Raw genomic sequence first — 25,180 nt, 5'->3', positions numbered from 1 at the left:
GTATGTAGACATGTGGTATGTATATTATGCAAAGGACTAGCAATATTAATATTAAAAACCATAAATATCTCTAACACATAGTCCGTTTTTTAAATGTTTCCTAAGATTTTAAGGAGCAAGATGGGAGACTATGAGCCAGATTGAAAAGACAGTGTACAACCAACAATTATAAAAAGTACAATAAAACAATCAATAAACTGGGCATTGGGTACACCCTTGTTATTCTAGCAACAGAAGACTGAATCAGATTCAAGGTCAGTTGATATAATTGGGCTATGTTGTTGTTATCTATCTTAAAAAACAGCAGCAGCAGCAGCAAGAAACTGATAGAGGGGCTGGAGTGATGGTTCAGGGTTAAGAGGACTATATTTATACTCTTGTAGAAGATCTAGGTTTAGTTCCCAGCACCCATGAGGCAGCTCACAACTATCTAACTCCAGTTCTAAGAGATCCAATGCCTTGTCTTACCTCTGAGGGCATGGCACATAAGTGATGCATATTACACATATAGGCAAACAGGCATATACATAAAATTAAAAAGAAAGAATGAAGAGCTATACTCATTTTTAAATCCAGAACATGGGAGGAAGAGGCAGGTGGATCTCTGTGAATTTGAAGCCAGCCTGGTCTAAACAGTGAGTTCTAGGCCACAGCTAGATCTACACATTAAATCCCTGTTTAAAAAATAAAAAAAAACCAAAAAAACAAAAAGGAGGGATGTGGGGGGGGGGAAGAGATGTTGTATGGCAGAGGACATGATGACAATAAGACAATAGAAGCTGTTCCACAATGATAAACCAGTATGTAAGAACCTTAATTATTATTAAAAGTATTATATGAAAAAGGAATTATGCTCACATCTAATTCCAGCACTAGGAATGAGAAGGGGTGAGAATTCAAGACCAGGATAAGCTCGGAGTGAATTCCAGGTCAGCATTGGCTACAGAATAACACCTTGTTGTCGTTAAAAAAAATAAATTAAAATCTAATTAGATCAGCTTATCACAGTTGTGACAGTGCATGCTTATAATTCCACAATTCCTAGGGTAGCTGAGGAAGGAGAATCATGAGGGCTTCTTGGGTTGCTTAAGTATGTCTCAAAAAAAACAAAACAAATACCATAAAAAAAAAAAAAAAAAAAAGAAGTGTGTTTCCTTGTGGTAAAATGTCAATTGCTGGATGCAGAACAACTGGTGGAATTAGTGCTGGGATAGGTTGAGTGCGTGACTAGTACTCATGAGGCCCTGGGTTTAATCCTCAGCACCACTAAGGAAAAAGGTGGGGTGGGGCCAAGAGAATTAAAAAATCACAAAATAGTCATTTCATAACCATAAAAAAAACCCAAAAAACAAAAAACAAAACAAAAGTTATTCATATGAGAATCAGGGCTGAGGATAACAGCTCAGTAGCACATTTAATTATCTAGCATGTGAGAGGCTCCAGGTTAAAGATATGGGGGGTAGCCTGGTGTGGCAGTGCATGTCTTTAATCCTAGCACTAAGGGGGCAGATCTCTATGAGCTCTAGAAAAGCTAGAGCTAAAGTGAGAACCTGGTTCATAGAATAAAAATTAAAAAAAACTAAAAAAGAAGAAGAGGAAGAAGAGGAGGAAGAGGAACAAGAAGAAGAAGAAGAAGAAGAAGAAGAAGAAGAAGAAGAAGAAGAAGAAGAAGAAGAAGAAGAAGAAGAAGAAGAAAGTACATAATAAAATCTATGCTTCTGAGCCATAAGGTACATACCTTTAATCCCAGCACTCAGGAGGCAGAAGCAGGTGGATCTCTAAGTGCGAGGCCAGCCTGGACTATAGAGTGAGTTCCAGAACAGCCAGGACTACACAGAGAAACCCTGTCTTGAAATCCCTCCTTTCCCCCAATCGATACTTCTAGCCTAGAAGAAGCTTGAAAAACTGGTTCACCAAAGACTGGAAAATTTTTCAATTATTTTCTAATAGCCTTTGTTTTGTTTTGTTTGAGACACGGTCTCATTATGTGGTCCTGGCTGTCCTGGGTCTCTCTATGCAGACAAGGCCAGCCTTAACTTACAGACTCATCAGCCTGCCTCCCTAGTGCTGGGAGATTAATAGTGTGCGTCATAATGCCCAGCTGTAAACAGTCTTTATATAATGAAATTTTAGGATATCTGAGCAACAACAAATCTCTACACAAGTCTCACCTATAAATAAACCATTTTTGAAACATTGGCCTAGAAAGACTTTATGTTTAAGGGAAAACAATATTAAAGACTCTCTGTCTATCTCTTTAGGGTCTTGTTAAAATTACTCTGTTCAAAAGTTTTAAGAACCAACTTCTAAAAATTTAAATTGAGGTATTTTCCTTTCCTTTTACGCAACCAGTTTTTAAAAATTAATTTCATTTAGTGCGTTTGGAAAACTCTGTCTAAATATGGTCCTAGGAAAAGTATTCAATAGACAGTCACTATCTGCTAGGAAAGGATAAATCCAACGAAAAGCTATACTTTTAAGTCTAGATAAGAAATACATTCAAGAATTATAGCAAAATCTATGACTGAAGGAAATAACTGCCTATTCCACAGGCATTTTATATCTACTCATTAAAAACAAAACAAAAAAAAAAAGAGGAGAATATCAATTAAAAAGATCTGTACCGTGAGAAACAGAACTCTAATTGTTTTTTCAGACATTCTTTTAAATCTTCTGTAGAAATTGTTGAACTGCTTTCTCCTAATGGCAGAAAACAAGAGGGAGAAACTGTTAAAAGTTGTCACAGGTGAAACTTACACATTATATTCAGAAGTCACAAAGCAGCCACAAATTAAAATGTACCAGAACTATTTAAATCAAGTCTAATTTCTTCCAACTCATGCTTTTCTCAGCAGCACTTCATCTTGACTGAAGAATTCTCTTATTGATCTGGGGCTGAACTCCAAAATACAGTGATAGAGTATTCATCTAGCATATGTGTGGCAACAGATTTAAGTATTGTCACATACATAGTTCATACTTACGAGGGCTGGTAAATGCTCAGTCAGTAAAGTGCTGTCACACACAAACACAAAGCCAAGTTCGCATCTCACATACACACACACACCACCAAGAAATAACAAAGGACCATTAATACTAAAAGCATTTGACTACTATGTTGTTAAACATTGCCCTAATCTCACCGTAAAAATGAGAGAAGCAGGCTGATCTCTGAGTTTGAGGCCAGCCTGGTCTACAAAGTGAGTTCCCAGACAGTCAGGCTATACAGAGAAACCCTGTTTCAAAAACAAAAAAGTGAAAACCACCCAATTCTTCAATGGCAACATAAAACAAGAAACCCCAAACATAACTAATGGTGATCTAAATTTAAAGATAAGAACTAAAGTGGGATATATGGTGTTTATGTAACTGTTTTACCAACAACAGATCTAGTGTTGAATCACTCTCTTTAACTTCTCTTTTTATACATTTTTTTTCTTCGTCTTCATTCCTCGTTTTTTGCATGTTCCGTTGGTTGGTTTTGATTTTTTGAGAGAGTATATAATGTAGACTAAACAAACTTCAAACTCACTATGTGGGCAAGCATGACCTCGAACTCCTGACTCTTCTGCCTCTACTACCAAGTGCTGAGATTAAACTGCATAGGGTAGATCTTACTATGCAGCCCACACTGTCCTTAACATAAGCCACAGCTGCCCATCTTAATATATCTTCTTTTCTTAAAATTAATCTCTGAAACACAACACTTATTTCAAAATAAATTTCATGCTGACAAAAGTGGCAGAAAAATTGATAAAACTGCAATGATCTCAACTAATCAACCAAGAAACGCACAACTTTTTGCAATTTGGATTTCTCTTAACTACTTTTCCCTGATATCTTTAACAGGACTTCAAAAAGATTCTTCCTCTACAAATTTTATGTCTGGGTACTATTCAACAGCATTTTTAATAATCATCTAATAGTTGCTTATCATAAGCTTCTTTTCAAAAAAGAAAACAAACTGATCAGTGTCATGTTTATTGAGACAATAGAGGGAGAGCTAAGGATACTAAAGTTTCATGCTAGCAATTAAAAAATAAAAGTTACCAGAAACATCGTATATTTGGTAACTCAGATCTTCAGGTCCTAAAATCATTCCATCAGCTGACTCTTCAATGTCTGAAGTATTCCTTGTGGTCTCACAAGTTGGAGAATACATTACTTCATATTCCTTGCACATATCTTCTGAAAGTTCTGTGTTACCTGTTTTGAAGAAAGGATATTGAAAGTAAACAGGAAGTATTTAAACCCACCTGCAGGAACTCAAGTCATGTCCTCTAAAAAAAGGTTTCACAGAACTGTACCAAGTTGGAAAAAATGTCACCATGGCTTAAGTTAAGAGTTATTTCTGAAGGGAGACAAGTTTTGACCATTATGGATAAGTTAGCATTTTATATTTTCAACTGCTCATATAATTCCTTTGCTTCCTTTCCTGGACACATTATCACTACATTATTTCTATTCTTTAGATTAAGGAAGTTAAGCATGACAGGTAACTGCCCAAGGCCACTGATGACAGACCCAAACAAACCTTGTAAGAAACAATAAATGACAGACTGTAAGTGGGCTAGATGCTGATCTCAAAATACGAAATTAGTGGCTATTCATGTAATGCATAAAAAAAGAATCATATACAAACTATATGCTAACCATTCACAAAAACATCTCATCAAATCGTTGTTTGGATCCTAAAAGTGGCCCCAAGTGCTCAAGATAAAGGCTTGGCCCCCAGTGTAGCAATGTTTAGCTGAACATTTGGATACATATGACTAGTAAAATGTGACTCACTCCATCAGTGTATTAATCTGCTGAGGAGTTCAAAACCCTACAAGCTCTTTGAAAATGATGGCACCTTAAAAGGTGGAATGTAACTGAAAGGAAGAGTTTTGTGGTAGTAGGTCCCACAATCTTTCCTCTCAGGTTCTGTTTGCAGGCCCCATGACATCAGCAGCTGTGTGCTACCAGAAGACGCCCAGTCATGATATTTTGCCTCCCAAAACTGCCCAAAGTGATGAGACCAAGTTACTATGAACTGAAACCTCCAACAGAATGTTAATCAACACATCAAATAGTCAAAGGCTATCTCAAAAGGGTCTGAGCTGATTTAGCCATACATTTGACCAATAAATACTTAAGACTTACCCTCAGGGTGAGATCCAGATGTGGCTGCAGTTTCATGCCAGGAACTTTCAGTTACAGCAGTGCCATCGGGATTTCCAGAAGGAATTTCTTGCCATACTTTGGCATTAGGATTTAAACCAGTCCCTTTAGATGTTACCTGCTAAACAATCAAAAGATTTGTGTAAATTTAGATCAATAGCTTTTCTATTATTTAGATTTAAAAAAAATTCAATAATACTAACAGAGAAACAGTACAGAAGTAATAGGCCTATATTGTTCTCCCCACTCCCAAGGCTCTCAACTACATAGCTCAAGTTGTCATCAGTCTGACTACTTCCTAAGCGTCAGGATTACAAGTCTGCACTACCACACCCAGCCAAGTATTACAGTTGCTAAAAACATAAAACTTTAAAAGCAATTGATCTGAAATAAGCATTTCAGATTTCCATGTGAAATATGGCTATCCATGTAATAAAATTATGCACCTCTACAAAATACTTTTTTTAAAATAATTTTTTTATTTGAATTAGAAACAAGATTGTTTTACATGACAATCCCAGTTCCCTTCTCCCTCCTGTCCTCCCACCACCCCAAAATACTTTTCTTATGGAGACAGAGTTTCACTGTGTAGTCTAGGCTGGCCTGATACTCCCAAAGAGCTGCTTGCCCGTACCCCTGAGTTTGGCATTAAAGACATGTGCTACCATGCCCAGTCCCTTTTAAACACTTAAGAAAAAAGAAAATAAGAAAAAAACCTGCCTTAGCAGGTGGAGGTACTAGCCTATTATCCCATACTTGGGATTATACTTAGTTCAAGGCTGGCATCAACTACGTAACAAATAAATTTGAGGTCAGTCTGGGCTACCATGAGACACTCTCAAAACAAAAATTTTAAAAACAAATTAATGCTATCTCAACCTGCTTGAAAATGTCATGAAATTTATTATTAAAAAAAATTCACATATCTAGAATGTATCTAAAAGCTGGGTTGTGCCGCCACCGCCCAGCTTATATCTCCCAACTGCTTTCTTTTATCAATTGAAAAAAAAAAGTTATGAGACTAGGCAAAAGGTCTTAGGAGGTAAATGACTTGCCATGCCTAACTTGAGTTTGATCCCCAGAACCTGCATAAAAGTAGAAAGAGAAAACTGACAGTTGCCCTTTGACCTCCACACATGCACCGTTGCACACTCGAACACACACTTAAACACCACACACACACATACACACAGATACTAATACATTTATTTTTAAACTTTGAAACTAAATCTGGAGAGATGGATCAGCCATACCATGTACCATGTCTAAGTTCATTCATATATTAAGAATTTAAGTATTCCCCACCACTCTGCCATTAGTTACTGATTTAGAGTTGGTTAGTGATTGTAAATATAGGTACAGAATAATTTTTGATAGCAGAACTACAAAGAATTTGTGCTAGCCCAGGTCTCTTCAACAATTTTAAAATTTTAAAAATTTTCCTGGTATTGTTATCACTGCAGCACTGGGGCTGAACTCAGCCATGATGCACACATGCTCGCTGAGCATTTACCAATGAGCTATACATTGGTCTGGTTTAATTTTAAAATAGTGTTTCACCTGACCTTTTAAACTCTGAGTACATCTCTGCAGTTCTCATTGTATGCTGTCATACTTGGTATACTCTTTTTCCTCCTGTGTCACACTGCTGCTTTCCTCCCCCTTTTCATACAGCCAGGCAGGCCTTGAATTAATCCTCCTGTGCTTAAGTGCTAGTATTTCAAGCACATACCACTATGCCTGTTTCCAAAAAAACAAAAACAAAAACAAAAACAGGTGGATCTACAGGACAGACTCCAAAACAATACAGAGAAACCCTGTCTGGAACAAAACAAAACAACCCCCCCCCCAAAGAAAACAACAAAAACCACTATGCCTGGTTATAGTGCTGGCCTTCCAACAAGCCAGGCACTCAATGATTTTCTAGAATTGTATCCCAATTTAAAAATCATACTCAAATCTAGGATAATGAATAGTCCTGGGAAAATTTTTTAACTGAGCCTTAATTATAAATTAAGTAAGAATTTTTATTTTATAGACAGGGTCTCACTATACAGCCTTGGCTGAGATTAAAAGAGAACTACCACCCCTAGCAGAATCTATTTATTTATTTATTTATTTGTTTTTTAAATTTGGGCATGGAGGTTTACCTGTACTACCAGCATTAGAAGATGGAAGCAGGGGAACCAAAAAAGCACAAGACAAGCTTCCCCCTAGAGAGCAAGCTTGAGGCCATCTTGGGCTATGTGAGACCTTGTATCAAAAAAATAAAAGCAGCCAACATGAGGATTTTTTTTTTTTCTGTGAGTTCCAGACCAGCCGGGGCTACATAGTAAATCAATCTCTCTCTCTCTCTCTCTCTCTCTCTCTCTCTCTCTCTCTCTCTCTCTCTCTCTCTCAAATAAATAAGCAGGTAATTAACTAATCATTGAAAAGTATTTAACAGTATAAACAACCCACATCCTTTTTTTTATAAAGCATATTGGAAATATTTATTAGCATGGTGTGATGGCACATGCCTTTAGTCAAAGCATTTAGGAAGCAAAGGCAGATAGAGTTGGGATTAATCTGGTCTAGACAGGGAAGTCCATGTCACCCATAGTTGCTCAAACAACAAACTTATTTACTGTATGTATGTTTATTCGTGAATATGCATGTCCCATGATGTGCATGTGGAAATCAGAGGACAACCTACAGGAATTGTTCTTTCCTTACGACACACACAGGTTCTTGGGAATCAAACTCAGTTTGCTAAGCTTGGTAGCAAGTGCCTTTACTCACTGAGCCATCTTGTCAACCCAGAATGTTGGTTTCAGGTGGAAACGTACCTTCAAAGGTAAACCATATAAACACTAATTTATTCTACCATAATAACTTGAAGATGAAGTTAAAGTCTATCAATTACACAGGAAAATTAACTTCAAAAAAAAAAAAAAGACATCAGAGAAATCACAAAAGACAGGCAGTAGTGGTGCACACCTTTGATAACAGGCAGAGACAGGCAGATCTCTGAGTTTGAGGCCAACCTGGTCTACAGAGTAAGTTCCAGGACAGCCAGGGCTACAGAGAGAAACTCTGTCTTGACCCCACCACCCCATCACAAAAGACAGATTACAGAATAGCATAAACGTCAACAAAAGGCTGAAGAAGAAGAAAAAAAAAAAGACTAGAAAAAATAAATACTAAGACCCATACACACGGGGGTCCAGGCAAGACATATGGCTCAACAGGTAAAGGTACTCGCTGCCAACCCCAAGGACCTGAGTTCAATGCTAGGGCCCACATTGTACAAGCAGAGAACTACCGCTTGAAAGTTGTCCTCTGACCTCCATCCAGGCACCATGGTATGTATTCATCCCTCTACACACAAAAATAAACATAAAAATTTTTGTTTAAAAATGAATACAAAACAGGACTGGCAAGATGACCAGTGAGTAACAGTACTTGACATCCAAGCTTGATGATCTATGTTTTATCCCCAAGGCCCACATGGTATGGAAAACACACTACTGCCAAGTTGTCCTCTGACAACTTGTGTGTAACAAACAAACAAACAAACAACAAATAAATAAATAACTTTACAAAGAGCAGGGGCTAGAGAGATTGCATTTACTACTTTTCCAGAGAACTCAAGTTTTGTTCCCAATACTCATCAGGCAGCTCACAACTACCTGTAAATTTCAGCTATAGAGAACTCATTCTTTTCTAGCCTTTCCTGGAACCTGTACACATGTGTCTTAAAGCTTTACTTTCTGATTGCTTTAATTGGTGTCAATGTTATGGGGGGTATAGTTACTACCTAAGTATGGAATCTTTTTGTGGTTATTTCAAGACAGGCTTTCTGTATAGCCCTGGTTGTCCTGGAACTCACTCTGTAGACCAGGCTGGCCTGCCTCTGCTTCTGGCGTGCCGTCACCACCCAGCTAAGTATGGAATCTCTTTTACTTCTTTTTACACTCAACCCTGAAATGTGGTATCTTTCATCAAGTCTACACAATTCTCAGAAGTATCTCTTCAAATGTTCCCAGAAATAGCTCTTCAAATATTGCCTCTGCCACAACTGCTTTATTAATTCCTTCTGGAACTCCAATACAATATACACATACCTTCTCATCCCTGCTCCATCTGTTCCATGTATCAACCTTCTTATTTTCTGTCCTTCTAACTGCAAATTTCTTCCTCCAACCCTGAGAAAGGACCTCACTATTTAGTAAAGACTGGCCTAAAAACTTCAAAAACCCACCTGTATCAGTTTTCTGAATTCTGAATTACAGGCATGTACCACCATGTCAGGCTTTGCATTCTAAGCAATTTCTCAATATCTTCTTTCAGTTCATCAATTGTCTAAGTCTTCTTCTAAGATGCTGCCCAACTCATCCAGTAAGTCTCTGAGCCCCTTTTTGACATTTGGGGGAAGGTGAAGGCAATTATGCTTAAATGGATTCTTACAGAGAAAAATTATTTTCCTTTGCCAGGTGCCTACCCAGAAAGGACACTAGTATGAAATCATCTTTAACTGCCCCCCACCTCCGTTCGTTATACACGCCTTGGGCACCTTACTTTGTTTTGGTCACAGTTTACTTCATCTGTTTTGCTAACTATACTATATTTTATCAGAAACATAATTGTTTACTAAGTACACATTCTTGATATTTAGGTGACGATCTCAAAAGGGGGTGGGGGCCCTCGGTGGAGGCATATGCCTTCAATCCCAGCATTGCAGGTGGATCTCTTGTGAATTCCAGGCCAGCCTGGTCTATAGAGCGAGTTCCAGTACAGCTAGGACTGTTACACAGAGAAATTCTGTCTTGGGAGTTTGGGGAGACAGAAAAGTAAAATGTATTCTGGTATTCGCCTAAATCAAGATAAGACTCTTAACAGCAGTGACACCCCCCCCCCCCGCCCCATAAAATAACTGAAAGCTTAAATGTCTAAGAACAAATGGTCAATGCGGCATACCTTATGAAATACTATTTTTTTTTAAGATTTATTTATTTATTATGTATACAGTGTTCTGTCTGCATGTACCCAGGCCAGAAGAGGGCACCAGATCTCATTTCAGATAGTTGTGAGCCACCATATGGTTGCTGGGAATCGAACTCAGGACCTCTGGAAGAACAACCAGTGCTCTTAACCACTGAGCCATCTCTCCAGTCCACGAAATACTATTTTTAAGACCTGTACTTTCTACAGCTGCTGTCTTAGGCTTGGAATCACTTTTCAGCTCAAATACCCATGATTAACAGTATTTTAAAAACAAGAAATGAAAATTTTCATAATTGAAGTTTTAGATTATACATTTTTGAGTTCTGTGATAAAAGTCCACACTATCAACTTGGTACCTGAGAATCATCACTTTGCCCAGCATACTCATATGAAGTACAACTCATTAGTCATTTAATAAAAGCTCAGATCAACTGTCACTAGACGATGTAAATCAGCATTATATGGCTTTTGCCCAAACAACCTTTATTTGCAGGGTATAGTGGTACATTCCGTAGATGGGGCTAGCCTAAAACAGATTCTCCTATCTTTGCCAGTAATTAAAAGCAATCATCACCTTGCCAAACTTTGTTTGCTTTCAAGGTAGGGTGTGTGTGTGTGTGTGTGTGTGTGTGTGTGTGTGTGTGTGTGTGTGTGTGTGTGTGTGTGTGTGTGTGTGTGTGTGTGTGTGTGTGTGTGTGTGTGTACACAGGTGTCTAAGTGTAGGCACCTCCAGAGCTAAGAAGAGGGAGGGTACTGGATCCCCTGGAGCTGGAGTTAGCAGGGAGTTGTATCAGATGTGGATGATGGGAAGCAAAGTAAGGTCCTCTGTAAGAACAGTATGAACTCAAAACTTCTAGGCTACCTTTCTAGCTCTAAAATCTTTTAAGATAAGAATTTCACTATTTTATCCTTCCCTGGCCTGGAACATGCAATCCTACGTAAGCCTCCCAAGTGGGCTCAATAGTTTTTGCACATGTGACAACAAATTACACTGTGTAAAGATATGTGTCTGTGAATGGTTTAATAAAAAGCCAAATGGCCAATAGCTAGGCAGGAAGTATAGGTAGGACTATAGACAGAGATCACTCTAGAAAGAAAGGCAGAGTCACCAGCCAGATGTTGAGGAAGCAGTTTGGGCAGTACAGAGTAAAGGTAAGCAAGTCATGTGAAATAATGTAGAGTAAAAGATAGGGGTTAATTTAAGTTATAAGAACTCATTAGGAACAAGCCTAAGCTAAGGCCAAGCTTTCATAATCAATAAGAAGTCTCCATGTATATTATTTGGGAACTGACCGACAAGACAGAGACCAGTTAAAAACAATCTACTTCATTACCATCATTTACACAATTTCTCTACAGAATTGGCAATGGTGGTCAAAAAAGCCTAACATGTATACATTTTTTGGTCCAAAAATTATATTGATTTGATTTACTAAATAAGCAAAAGAACAAGTGAGCAAAAAGGATGCTCGCTCACCCATGTTCATTTATAAGAGTAAAAGTTAGAGACATTTAACTATTGTTATTTGTACAATAACTGCAGTTCATACATATTAGAATACCCCAGGGCCTTAAAGCCAGATGTATGAACTCTGAATACAATCTGGGAATAATATCAATGTCAATTTGTTGTTTACCCCATGTTTATGCAAGCTGTTAGTACCAGACGAAACCACACATAAAGCACACAAGACCACCTGTGCAAATCCAAAAGTGGGAGGAACTAAGTGGATATGGAAAATGTTCACAAAAAATCTTTGTTTGAAAAAAAAGAAAGCAAGCCTGGCAGTGGTGGCACATGCCTTTAATCCCAGCACTTGGGAGGCAGAGGCAGGTGGATCTCTGTGAGTTTGAGACCAGCCTGGTCTGGTCTACAGGAGCTACTTTCAAAACCCTGTCTCAAAAAACAAAAACAAAAAACTCTGGCTGGGGCTGGGGGCGGCTGGGGAGTGGGAGCAACTCTCTTCTTATGGAAATTAATCATGAAACAATGCACAAGTACAAGAAAGACTGTAGAGAACAAAACAAACACTCATACTGGTTACCCCTAGGCAATAGCACCTTTTCTTTCATTTTGTGCTTTTCTACATTTTCCCAAAGTTAATGCTACTTTAATGTTTTTCAAAAGTTGACAAGTAAAATTTCACTTGTTTTAAGTTATATTTATTCATGGTATATAAATGTGACATTAAAAAATGTATAGAGAATGGCAAAACAAAGTTATAAATTACTCATGTATTAACACACGTTTTTAAAAATGCATAGCAAGACTACTTCCCAACCAAAAAATGTTTATGGAAAGCCAGTTGTGGTAGCACACAGCTGTAATCCTAGCACTTGGAAGGTGGAGACAGGAGGACTGTTGTAGGTCAGCCTTCACTATACAATGTTTCAGGCCAGCCTGGGTTGCATTGAGATGCTGTCTCAAAACCAAATAATAAAAAAATGTGTAAGACTTTCACATAACCTAAATTAAAGACATCTCAACTGAAAAACTATCCTTGTTAAGTGACACAAGGGTCTATGGTTATCTTTTATTGTTTTAATCTATACAGCAAATTTATAAAATTAGAATACCTAATACTAACAAAGATCCAATAAATTATACATTAAAGAAAAATGGTTTAAGGCCATTAGAAATCAATTTGGTCAGTAATGATATTAACAGCTTAAAACATCTGTACTTGGAAGCCAGGTACGATAACACATGCCTGAAACCCTAACACTCGGGAGGCTAAGGCAGAAGGGACTGACTGCCTTGAGCTTAAGGCCATTTGGTACATCAAGGAGAATATGAGGCCCGCCAAGACAAGATTCTGTTTCAAAAAGCAAAACCAGAAACGGGGGATAGGGCTCAGTGAAGAAATGAAGTTTCTATGCTGCCCTACAATGTGAATTCTAAGGGATGTATAACAAGAGTGCTGTGATTTTGGTTCTCTTCTCAAGTGCCCCAGGCATGTCAGGCAAGCACTCTATACTAGGCTAGATCACCAGCCCAGGATGTAGTCTTTGTAAAATAATTTGAGACCAATAAGAAAAAAGAAAACTGGAAAAGGCAGAAAATGTATATGGCCCTCAGTTTGATTCCCAGAATCATAAAAAAAGGGAAAATTGGAATAAGATATTCAGATATTCAGCAGAAGTTTGGTTTTTTTTTTTTATATCATGTCTTTAAAACTGATAAAATACCAACTACAACAAGTAGGTTTATATTAAAATCACTTTTTAAAAAATTACTTATTTGCCAGGTGGTGGTGGTGCACACCTTTAATCCAGCACATGGGAGGTAGAGGCAGGTGGCTCTCTTGAGTTTGAGACCACCTTGGGCTACAAGGGCTAGTTCCAGGACAGCCTCCAAAGCCGCAGAGAAACCCTGTCTTGAACCCCCTCCCCCCAAATTACTGATTTTTATTTCATGTGCACTGGTGTTTTTGCCTGTATGTATGTCTGTATGAGGGTGTTGGACAGGATCCCAAACAGAGAAACCCTGTCTAAAATACAAAAACAAAACAAAACAAAACAAAACAAAAGATTATTTGAGGCCAGCCTGGGCTACATAGAAAGACCATATTTCCAAAACCAATCGGCCCCCCCACCTCCCAAGCATGATGACTGCCACAAGAGTGGCCTTGAGTTCCAAGCCAGTCTGGGTTACAGAGAAAAGCCAATGAGCTACACAGTTGCATAAGGTATGTATTAACAAACTAACCTGTTAGAGTAGATACTGAAACTGTTGCCAATTATTGCCAACATACAGAAGGTGGTGTTTCAGCATAATTACCATACAAGAATAGCTAAACTATCCCTAAAACTGAGGTATGAATTTATTCCTCGTATTTCCCCTGCCCATCACTTTTTTATTTTTCTGTATAGGATTCCTCTGTATAGTCCTGTCTGTCCTGTGACTCCCCCTCTGTAGATCAGGCTGTCCTCAAACTCACAGACATCTGCCTGCCTCTGCCTCCCAAATGCTAGGATTAAAGGTGTGCTCTACCATCGCCCAGCCAATCACAACTATTTTTAAGCGATGTATGTCATTCCCAGAGAGTTCAAGAACAGTCTTTTTTTTTTTTTTTTTTTTTTTTTTTTTTTTTTTTTTTTTTTGTCCCATTTTGTGCAAAATCCTTGCTGGAGAGGAAAGAGGGAAAAAGATTTCTAATTCTTAAAATGATTACCTAAGAGATACCACTTTTAAGGCAAAAAGTCACCAAAAGGTAGGGGTAAGTTACCATAAATATGTAACATAGGCAACCTTTTGTTTTACTTCCATATTTATTATCAAAAACAGGACTCCCAAGGGGAGGGGGGCAGTCAGAAGGTGGTGGTGCACACCTTTAAACCAATCACTTGGGAGGCAGAGGCAGGCAGATCTTTTAAATTTGAGGTCAGCCTGGTCTACATAGTAAGTTTCAAGGACACAGAGAAACCCCACCTCTAAATAAAATAAATTTTGGGGGTAAGAAATCAAATAAATTGGTTAAACTTGCCTCAGGCAGGATATCCATGTTCAGGTTTTTGTTTTGTTTTATTCTGCCTCAAAGATCTCTCTCCTCCCACTACTCTCCCTCAGCAACAAGGAGTGGCACATTTTCACCAGATAGGCTCAGTTCTCGTACTTCCAAGATTCATAGGGTCATTACATTTTAATACTTATGGGGAAAAAATTTAAGGCCAGACACAGGGGTATACAGCCGATATCCCAGCACATGGGAAGAGAATCCAGGAGTTCAGTTATCTTTAATACTCCAAGGGCCAGCCTAAACTATAACACTGTCAAAAAACAACAAATAGGCCAAGGGCTACAGCTGTATCTCAGCATTTAAGGGCACTTGTTGCTTTTGCAGAGAACCCTAGTTCTGTTCCTGGCACCCACAAAATATCTTACAACTTCTTGTAACTCCAATTCCAGGGGACTGAATAACCTCTTCTGACCTCCAAAGGAACCAGGCATGAACACAGCCCATATATATACGCAGGCAAAACACTCATACACATAAAATTAAAAAATAGAAAAAGGAAAACCTGATTGAAAAACTGCAAGTATAGAAAAAAAGAAAAACCAAAAAACAAAGGCCATTTCATCAAGTATGACCTCCGTGGAGTCCTACCTACCAAAAGATTCTTTTTTGTTTGTTTATTTTGAGACAGGGTTTCTCTGTGTAGCCGTGACTGTCCTGGAGATCACTCTGTAGACCAGTCCTATAGCCCTAGCTGGTGTGGAATTTACTATGTAGACCAGGCTGGCCTCAAACTCAGAGATCTACCTGTTTCTGCCTCTCAAGTACTGGTATTAAATGCGTGTGACACCACCACCGTGATTATCAAAAGATTCTTAAAGTAGTTTATGAAAAATTAAGTGGGAATCTGGCCTGCCACAACCCCTAAGCTATCATTCCTGAAGCAGAGTCAGGTAGATTGCTCTGAGCCCAAGGCCAGCCTGGTCTACATAGTAAATTCCACACCAGCAAGGGCTACACAACAAATCTCTGCCTCAAAGAAGTGTGGAACTTCTTCATTCATTCATTCAAAGAATAACTACTAATATTGAAGAAAAAACTCACCTTTGTAACAACCCCAGTTAAATATTATTATCATCAACATTTCACAGATTTACAGCGGAAAACTACTTTACCTCATAGTAAATTAATCTGCTCAATGCCCAGGGTTGTACAGCTAGTAAGAAAAACCCAGTTTTGGACCTTGGCAGTAAGCCTGGAAAGTCTGCACTCTTACACCAATAAACAGATGTTGCCTAAGCTATACACTGCTGCATAGGAATATGATAAACCTCTCCAAGCAAATGACCTCTGACCCCAGGTTTACCTTAAGTGGCTAATGGTCAGCAAGAAATGGATACAGAAAATAGGTACCAGATAAGAACCAAGGTTCCCAAGGCAGAATCAATTCACATATTTTCTACCTTAGGGGAAGGCACAGATGAATTTCAGTTAAAGAAAAGAATAGTTACAGCAATTTTCCTAATAGTATTTAACCTCTACCACAAAATGCTAATTTAAAATTCTGGAATTATTCTGACTGAATTCTACCACAGTGGCAGTGACATTGTCTGTGGATTATTCTCTAACACCATGAAGAGTATATGAACAGTCAGAACACAGGAGATCCACAAGGATTATGGATGAGTATATTTATGTATATGAGTGTTTTGTCCACATGCATGTCTGTGTACCACATATGTACACTGCCCGCAGAGGACAAGGAGTGTTTGATCTCCTGGAATTTGAGTTACAGATGAGTTACCATGTGGGTGTAGAATAGAACCCAGGTCCTTGGCAGGAGCAGCCAGTATACTTAGCTTCGGAGCAGTCTCTCCAGTCAGCAAAGGAACTTTTTTATTCCTGGCTTATAATGTTAAGTTAGCAAACTTTTTTTTACTTTCAAATGAGGCAGCAGGAGCTCATCTAGTCCTTATAATTTTAAATGTTTTACCTTGTCATTCCTCTTTACTGTAGCTTTTATATATTATTAGCATAATCTTCAACTTACAAAAAAAGGAAACTGAGAAGCAAGGGTTAAATAACTTGCCCACATGCACAAAACTAGAAAGTAACCTAGTCTAAGCACAGTTTATCTCTCTGGTCAAAGGTCCAGTTTTTTACTTGTTTTGAGAAAGTCTCATTATGCTGCCCAAGCTACTCTCAATTGCCTACAATCCTATTCTCAAGCAGCTAGTGTATATCAACCAAACTTTTTTTTTTTTTTTTTTGCATAGCAATGGATACTGAATCCAGGGTCGCAAAGCTAGGCCTCACATCACTGATCCACTTGCCACATCACTGATCCACACTTGCCTCTGCCTCCTGGGTACTAGAATTAAAGGCAAGTGTCCCCCAAGCCTATGTTCAGTTTTTTTTTTTAAACATTTGTATTCTTTTAACTCTTAAATATAAAAGTGTATTTTAACAATGTGATAATCTTCATTTTTGCACAACCCAAAACATTTATGTTTTCAAGGCTGGGAATCTGCTTCATATTTTTGTAGAAAACAAAAATTAAGCAAATTACAAATTACAAGACTAAACATCAGAACCAGAGTCATTTACCATTTTCAACTAAGGATTTTAAAATTAGAAGTCCTTTTTATAACAATACCTGGATTAACAAGTTTCTTGACAGCCTCAATCTCATATCCCTTTGCAACACAGACAGATTCCATTTGCAAATACAATAAAAATCTTATTTTAAGCTCCAAGGCAGAAAATCAAAATTACAGACTTAGAATGTTTGTATCTAGTATCAAAGATTACTTTCATTATCTGGGAAGACATATGGAGGGAGCAAACAGCCCTAATAAATCTAAAATGACTATTATCGATATTTTCAATAACTTGCTTTTTACAAACTATAATCTGAAGCACCAGGGAATGCTTTCTTTAAAATTTCAATTAATGCTGGGTGGTGGTGGAGCACACCTTTAATCCCAGCATTTGGGAAGCAGAGGCAGGTGGATCTCTGTCCTGGTCTACAAAGCTAGAGTGAGGACAGCAAGGGCCATTACACAGAACCCCCCCCCCCACCTTGGGAAAAAAAAAACCAAAAAATGCAATTAACCTATTTTATTCATACAAGTGCTTTGCCTGCACATATATCTGTGCACCATGTGCATGTAGTACACACAGGCCAGAAAAGGGCCCTGGGCCCCCTGGGACTAGAGTTACAGATGGTTGTATTGTGTAAGTGCTGGGAATCAAACCAATTTGCAGGCCACTCTATACAGCAATATTTGTATTGATTTTTAAAATTTCTATGTTTCTAATAAATACCAAGAAAACTATTGAAAAACCATAGCTATTCATTCACACATAAATTTTCTTAGTTTTTCATAACTTAAAGAGCCTGGGCATGTTTAGTGCTTCAATGCTTTCCCAACATGAAAAAGCTCAGGTTTAATGGCCCGTACTACAAAAAATTAATACTGAATATATTAACAATTTGTTCTTGCATTTTCTTCCTCCAAATCATTCTTTTATTAAAAAAATTAATTTGGAGACTGTGAAGACAGCTTAGTCAGTGGAGTGGATTTTCCACACACACATGAAGACTTCAGATTTATCTCTAGTACCTACTTTCAAAAAAAAACCCAAAATGTGGCCAGGTGGTGATAGCACATGCCTTTAATCCCAACACTAGAGAGGCAGAGGCAGGCAGATCTCTGTGAGTCCCAGACTAGCCTGGTCTACAAGAGCTAGTTCCAGAACAGCCTTCAATGCCACAGGGAAACCCTGACTCGAAAAACAAAAACAAAAAATAACAAACAAACAAACAAAGTGACCACTTGGAGATTCTGTGAGTTCAAGGCCAGCCTGGTCTACAGAGAGAGCTCTAGTACAGCCAGGACTACGTAGAGACCCTGCCTCCAAAAGTAAATAAACAAAACGGGACAACACGGTAGTTCATGCTACTAATCCCAACACTCTGGAAGCAAAGACAGAAGGATCTGTGAATTCAAAGCCACCCTGGTCCAGGCAATCAAAACTGCATCATGGTGAGACCCTGTCTCAAAAGGCAAGAAAAAAAAAGGGGGGGGGGATGGTGAAATGACTTGGCAGGTAAAGCTCTTTGCCACTGAACCCAAAGACCTTTGACGGATTCCCAAAACACATGATGGAATAGGAATGACTCTTGCAAGCTGTCCTCTGACCTCTACAAGTGAGTCATGACACAAAAAAGGAAATGTGAATACATGTATATACACAAACAAATAAATGCTGTGGCTGAGGGGCCAGTTCTACGGAAGATACCTGGAAGATACCAGGAGTGGGCTGGCTAGCCAAACATAATCAAATTGGTGAGCTACAGGTTCAGTGAGAAATCTATCTCGAAAAATAAGTGAAAAGCAATTAAGGAAAACATCTAAAATCCATCTTGGTTTACATAGCATGTACATGTGCACACATACAATATATACAAATGAGCACTTGGGGAGTGAGGTAAATATAAAACCTACACACATACTAATTTTCTTCAATGATATCTAAAAACTCTTAAGTAAAACTAATGAAAAAAATGAGTACTGAATTTGGGGTAAAACTCATAGTATCAACTCTAATTAGCATAAAAGAAAGTCATTCCACACCTTATTTTACCTTAGTTTTGAATAAGGGTCTCTCTGTGTAGGCCTGGCTGTCCTAGTACTATGTAGGACTTGCTGGCCTCAAAGTCATAGAGATCTACCTGCCATGATTAAAGGTGTTCCCCATCACAGCATATATGTTAATAATCTAAAAAAAAGTATTAAACACTAGTTAGAAAAAGGTTATAATGTTTCAAAATTTGTAAAAATCTGAGGCAAAAGGGAAATAAGAATTTATTGTTTTTATTTTTTGGTTTTTCAAAACAAGGTTTCTCTGTATAGCTTTGGAGCCTGCCTCCCCAGCACTGGTATTTAAAGGTGTGTGCCACCACTGACCAGCAAGAAATTATTTTTTAATAGGTTCAGAGTTCCCCCCAATAAATAAATAAAATTTATTTTTATTTATGTATGTCTCTGTATCCTCAGAGGCCAGCAGAGGGCATTGGATACCCTGGATCTAGAGTTGTGAGCTGCCAGATGTGGGTACTGGGAACTAAACCCGGGTCTCCTGGAAAAGCAGTAAGCACTCTTAATAAATGAGCCAACTAACCAGGTTTCAATTTCACAAGATCTGACGAAAAAATTCTGAAGGTATATGTGGTGATGCTATATTATAAAGTGAATGTCCTTAAAAAAATACCAATGAAGCCAGGCGGTGGTGGCTGGCTTAAAGCACACCTTTAATCCCAAGCATTTGGGAGGCAGAGGCAGGCGGATCTCTGAGTTCTAGACCAGCCTGGTCTACAAGAGCAAGTTCCAGGACAGCCTCCAAAGACACAAAGAAACCCTGCCTCGAAAAACCAAATAACAATGAAGGACCACCAAAATGGCTTAATGGGTAAAGGCACTTGCTATTAACCCTGACAAGCTGAGTTTGAGCCCTGGGGCCCATATAGTGGAAGGAGAGAACCTACTCCAGAAAAGCTGTCCAGCCACTTTGGAGGGAACACACACCTTTAATCCCAACACCTGGGAGGCAGAGGCAGGAAACAAGAAAACACAAAACAAGAAAACCCTGTACTATATAAGTTTTAAAACCCTTTAAATTGAATGCAGAGGTTCATGCCTGTAATCCTAGTACATGGTATTGGTAGTCTAAGAACTGTGCACAGCTCTGGCCACAAAACAATTTATTTATTTGGTTTTTTTTTTCGAGACAGGGTTTCTCTTCGTAGTTTTGGAGTCTTATCCTGGCACTCGCTCTGTAGACCAGGCTGGCCTTGAACTCACAGAGATCTGCCTGCCTCTGCCTCCGGCACAAAACAATTTTTAATTGATAAATTTATCAAGTTAATTTCTAAAAACATATAGAATTCAAGCAACCTAGGGTATTAAAAAAATCATTGCTCCCTTATTAAGTGGTATTATCAGGGAAAAACTCAAATAGAGAGAAATCCAATTTTAGTGATCATTAAAATGCCAGGGCAGAAAGGAGGAGTGGTGGTGCATATTTTTAATCCCAGCATTTAGGAGGCAGAGGCCGGTAGAGCAAGTCCAGCCAGGGCTGTATAATGAAGAAAAACCTTTGGAACATTTGCCTGTTTAAAAAAAAAAAAAAAAAAAAAAAGCCAAGGGCTGGGATTACCAAGTGGTAGAGTGCTTGCCTAACATCCTCAGGGCCCTGGGTTCAATCATCAATACCAGGGTGGTAGAGTTAAGGGGTGTAAAGAAAACATCCTACAATTCAGAAACCAGGTTTCCCTGTGTAGCCCTGGTTGTCCAGGAACTCCATCTGTAAACCAGGCTAGCCTCAAGCTCAGAGATCCACCTGCTTCTGTCTCCGGAGGGCTGGGATTAAAAACTTGTGCCAGTCGGATCTCTGTGAGTTTCAGGCCCGTCTGGTCTACAGAGCAAATGCCAGGACAGGCTCCAAAGCTACACAGAGAAATCCTGTCTTGGAGAATGAACGAATGAATGAATGAATGAATGAATGAATGAATGAATGAATAAAGCTTGTGCCACCACTGCCCAACTTACTGTTGATCTAAATCATAGAAGAAACACACACAATGTATTATTGTGTGTGTGTGTGTATATATATATGTGTGTATATATATATATATATATATAAAATCACAAAGTAACTATATTGAACAATAGTAGTTATCAAAACATCTTAAATGTTAATATAGTAGGCAAATAAGGGTTTTTGTTTGTTTTTCAAGACAGGGCTTCTCAGTGTAGCCCTGGGGCTGTCCTGAGATCCACCTGCCTGTCTCCCAAGTGTTGGAATTAAAGTCATGGTCTACCACCACTCAGCCAACAAATAAGTTTTATTAACACACTAAATAGATTTTTAGCATATCAAGGAGTAAATGAGTATAAATAATGCTTCAAATTATCTGCAAAACTGCAATTAAAAATAGGAAAATGTGATTTCTCTTGGAGACAGTCAGACACCCCTTCCCTCCAGTATGACTTAGAATTTTCAATTCTTTTCCATCTGCAGACCAGTTAGAACTTCTAAGCCTTGGTTCCTTATTGAGAATTTCTGTATCAGGAGGTTGTGAGAATCAATACTAGGGGTTGGATGTAAGTAGTACAGCAAATACCTACAGTGTTCAAGACCCTGGGGAAGCCCGGCATTGGTGGCTCATGCCTTTAATCCCAGCATTCAGAAGGCAGAGGCAAGTGGATCTCTGTGAGTTAGAGGTTAGCCTGGTCTACAGAGCAAGTTCCAGGACAGGCTCCAAAGCCACAGAGAAACCCTGTCTTGAAAAGCAAAGCAAAACAAAACAAAACAAAAACAAAAGACCCCGGGGAAGAGGGATTTTGCATACCCTCTCTCCCCTATGAATCAAATACCATATATTTTTTAATATTCCAAATGACCAGTGTCTTGTTTCTGATTGGTTTTAATACCACATTAAGTCCTGAATATTTCAGGACATCAATTTTCAATAAACTGCATGAGAAAAAAGATAAATTGAGTCAAAGAAACATCTAATGGGGATATTAACTTTACATAGTTGTTTAGTGAAAAACATAGTAATAATCCAGCCTCAATATTCATTAGCTGAGCCGTGTGCAGAGGTGCACACCTTTAGTCCCAGCATTTTGCGAGGCAGAGGCAAGTACTACAAACTGGGAAATTGCTGGGCGCTAGGGGCGCACACCTTTAATCCCAGTACTTGGGAGGCAGAGGCAGGTGGATCTCTGTGAGTTCCAGGTCTATAAGAGCTAGTACCAGGACAGCCTCCAAAACCATAGAGAAACCCTGTCTCGAAAAACAAACAAAAAAACAACTGGGAAATTATGGCTAGTTTAACATAAGGATGACTTAAATCTAAATTCTTTCTATTGCTTAGTCTTTACTTAAATAAGTTCTTTAACCTCTCAACTTGTTCCCTCAACTGTAAAAACACTGCAATGTTGTTTTAGAGATAGGTCAGGGCCTAGCAAAATCACTAAATAACTTACCTACTAGTAAAGTTCACATTTTAATAAAGTCAAATCTACTTAAAACTCAATTTATATTGCAAACTATAAAGACAAAATGAACTTCACAAGCTTTTATCTAGTTTGCTCTGTCTCTCAATTTCTCTCCTCTTAAAACATGCAATACAGGACCGGCGTTGGTGGCGCATGCCCTTAATCCCAGCACTAGGGAGGCAGAAGCAGGCGAATCTCTGTGAGTTCGAGGCCAGCCTTCAGAGTGAGTTCCTGGACAACCTCCAAAGCTACACAGAGAAACCCTGTCTCGAAAAACAAACAAACAAAAACCCCCAGCAACAGGAAGGCAGAGGCAGTCGGATCTCTAAATTTAAGGCCAGCCTGGTCCTACAGAGAGTTTTCTAGGACAGCCAGAACTACACAGAGAAACACCATCTTGAAGAACCAAAGACAAAAACAAATAAAAAAAACCTCTTGCAATATGTGCACAACACAGTAATTCCTAAAACAAACTAACCCTGCTTACAATAAAACTCGATTTCTTATTCTATTAAAGGTTCATTAGTGAGTCCACTAATTTCAAAACTGTTAGTGGTCAGCTTCAAATATCTAAATTAATACATATTAATAACCTTGGATATATGCTAATTAAGTATCTTTAACGTCTAATTTAAGGATCCCAAACTTATCGGCTACATAAACTTCAAGGGAATGTAAAAGGCAGAATAGCATTGGAGAAAAGGGGTAGCATTTAGGGGATATGAGTAGGAAATTGCTTAATATACAAAACACACTTCTGTGTAAAAATGTCCTTATGTAACATAGTACCATGTAAAAACGAATATACACAATGAAAGTAAAAATAAATAAAATAGCTTATTTTATGCCAGACTACTAGGGAATGAGATTCACCTACCATCTCAGAACACCCTCCCCACTATAAGTTGGCCCCAGCTTCCAATTCCATTAAACAACCTGTGATTCCTTCCCTCATGAAAAGATTCTTTTTATGGGCATAGTTAACAAATGCCAAGTTGCAAAGTTGCACTTTGCTGGATTGACGTTTTCACAATGTAAGAACAATATGATCTGGAATCTACTCAAAGCATTTGCCAGGCAGTCAGCTGATGCTCAATGAACACAACAGGACAGAAACCAGAGAAATTATACTTCATTATTTCAGGCAGGTAGGTAATCACTACCTTGAAATCTCAGATAGGCGGACGGGTAGACGGTCCAGCGAAAACAAAACATTCCCACTGACAAAACACCACCACAAAAACCCGGCTTTTCCCTAAGTTTCGCTCCTTGTTGTAATTTTCCTGGTAAACAGCTTTAAAAAAAAAAAAAAAAAAAAAAACAGGTTCGCGGAATCAACCCGCACGACGCAGCCGCAGCCCGAGTAACTTTTACAAAAGGTCAGAGCGGTGCCTTTCAAAAGGGCTTCCGACCCCTGGAGGGCTTCGCCGTTCCCACCGACTCGACTCCAGCCCCAGAACGTTCCAGAGCCAGTGACCCAGACCGAACACAGTTTTGGTCAAGCTTGAGGGTCGGGGGACGGGGGTCTTCCTATTCTCTTTCCAAAAGCGCGCCCCTCCCCAGATTGGCAAAACGAAACCCACGACACGCGCGTCTCACGCTCGCCCGCGGTCCCACATGTTGCTCGCCCGGGACGGGCGGCCCCGCGAGGCCTCCTTCACCCCGGAGCGCGCCCACCTGATCACACTTCTCTGCAGACTCCGCCCCCCGCCCCCACCCCCGCCGTTCGCCTCCTCCAGGAGCTCCATATGGGACGCTCGGCTCTCCCTCGGCTCCTCACGCCACCTCAGCCGGGGCCCCCGACACGCCACCTCCCCCTCCCCGCAGCGGCCGCCGCCGGCGGGCCGCGACCCCGCGACCGGCCTCCACAAGTGTGCGGAGCGCACGGCGGGACTGCAGGCCTGCACGGCCCAGGTGCTGTGTCAGCCTCTCGGCGGGTGCCGCGGCGTGTACGGCCTGGAAAGTCACATGGCGGAGGGACCGGCCCGCGCCCCCGACCCCGGAGCTCTTCTCAGAGCCAGACCGGACGACCCCAGCCACTCACCTCCACGAAGAGCAACATGTCTGCCTCCTCTCGGCCCGATCGTTCACGCTGCCGCGGCTCCCAACTGGCTCACAGGCTCGGGCCCCAATCGGTAGGATAAGGACACTCGCCTTGTCCCTCCACCCGGCAGTGGACCCGGCTCCTCCCCCGCCGTCAGCCGCTGCGCCCTGACCCGCCCAGTCCCGCCTCCCTTGAAGCAACAACTGTTTCCGGTTCTGGGGAAAACTGCTTCCGGGAGAGGAGCCGCCCCTCTCGTCCGTGCGTGCTTGGCTCTGGCTCGACCTCCTCCGGCGTTGTAACCGAAACTGTCTCGTTCTTGCGGCGTGTGCGTAGACACTCTGCGGGCTGCACCGTTGGGTGCAGCGGGTTGTCTAAAACTCTCGCTGACCCACGTGTACCTTTTTGTCGAAAACATAGGACCGCACGCCTTATGATGGGCGCAGTCGTCGGAGTTGAGAACC

At 39.8% G+C, this 25,180-nt stretch overlaps 1 protein-coding gene across 4 annotated transcripts in view; it reads right to left on the bottom strand.

The window, feature by feature from the left end:
• Larp4 (La ribonucleoprotein 4) overlaps positions 1–24,878 on the bottom strand; it is a 64,034-nt gene extending 39,156 nt beyond the window's left edge. The window contains exons 1-4 of one of the 4 annotated variants that reach the window (XM_027396568.2): positions 24,720–24,878; positions 5,146–5,284; positions 4,051–4,206; positions 2,625–2,700 (exon numbers count right to left, since the gene is read on the bottom strand). In XM_027396568.2, the coding sequence (XP_027252369.1) occupies positions 2,625–2,700; positions 4,051–4,206; positions 5,146–5,284; positions 24,720–24,737 (389 nt within the window). In that variant the 5' untranslated portion in view covers positions 24,738–24,878. The remainder of the gene's footprint in view (positions 1–2,624; positions 2,701–4,050; positions 4,207–5,145; positions 5,285–24,719) is intronic. The other 3 variants (XM_027396567.2, XM_027396565.2, XM_027396566.2) reach the window with 3 other exon arrangements.
• Positions 24,879–25,180: the final 302 nt, after the last annotated feature.

This window comes from Cricetulus griseus, chromosome 2, assembly GCF_003668045.3.
Source record: "Cricetulus griseus strain 17A/GY chromosome 2, alternate assembly CriGri-PICRH-1.0, whole genome shotgun sequence".
NCBI classification, from domain to species: domain Eukaryota; kingdom Metazoa; phylum Chordata; class Mammalia; order Rodentia; family Cricetidae; genus Cricetulus; species Cricetulus griseus.
Note: the sequence above shows the minus strand (reverse complement) of the source record. Positions and strands in the feature narration are given on the sequence as shown.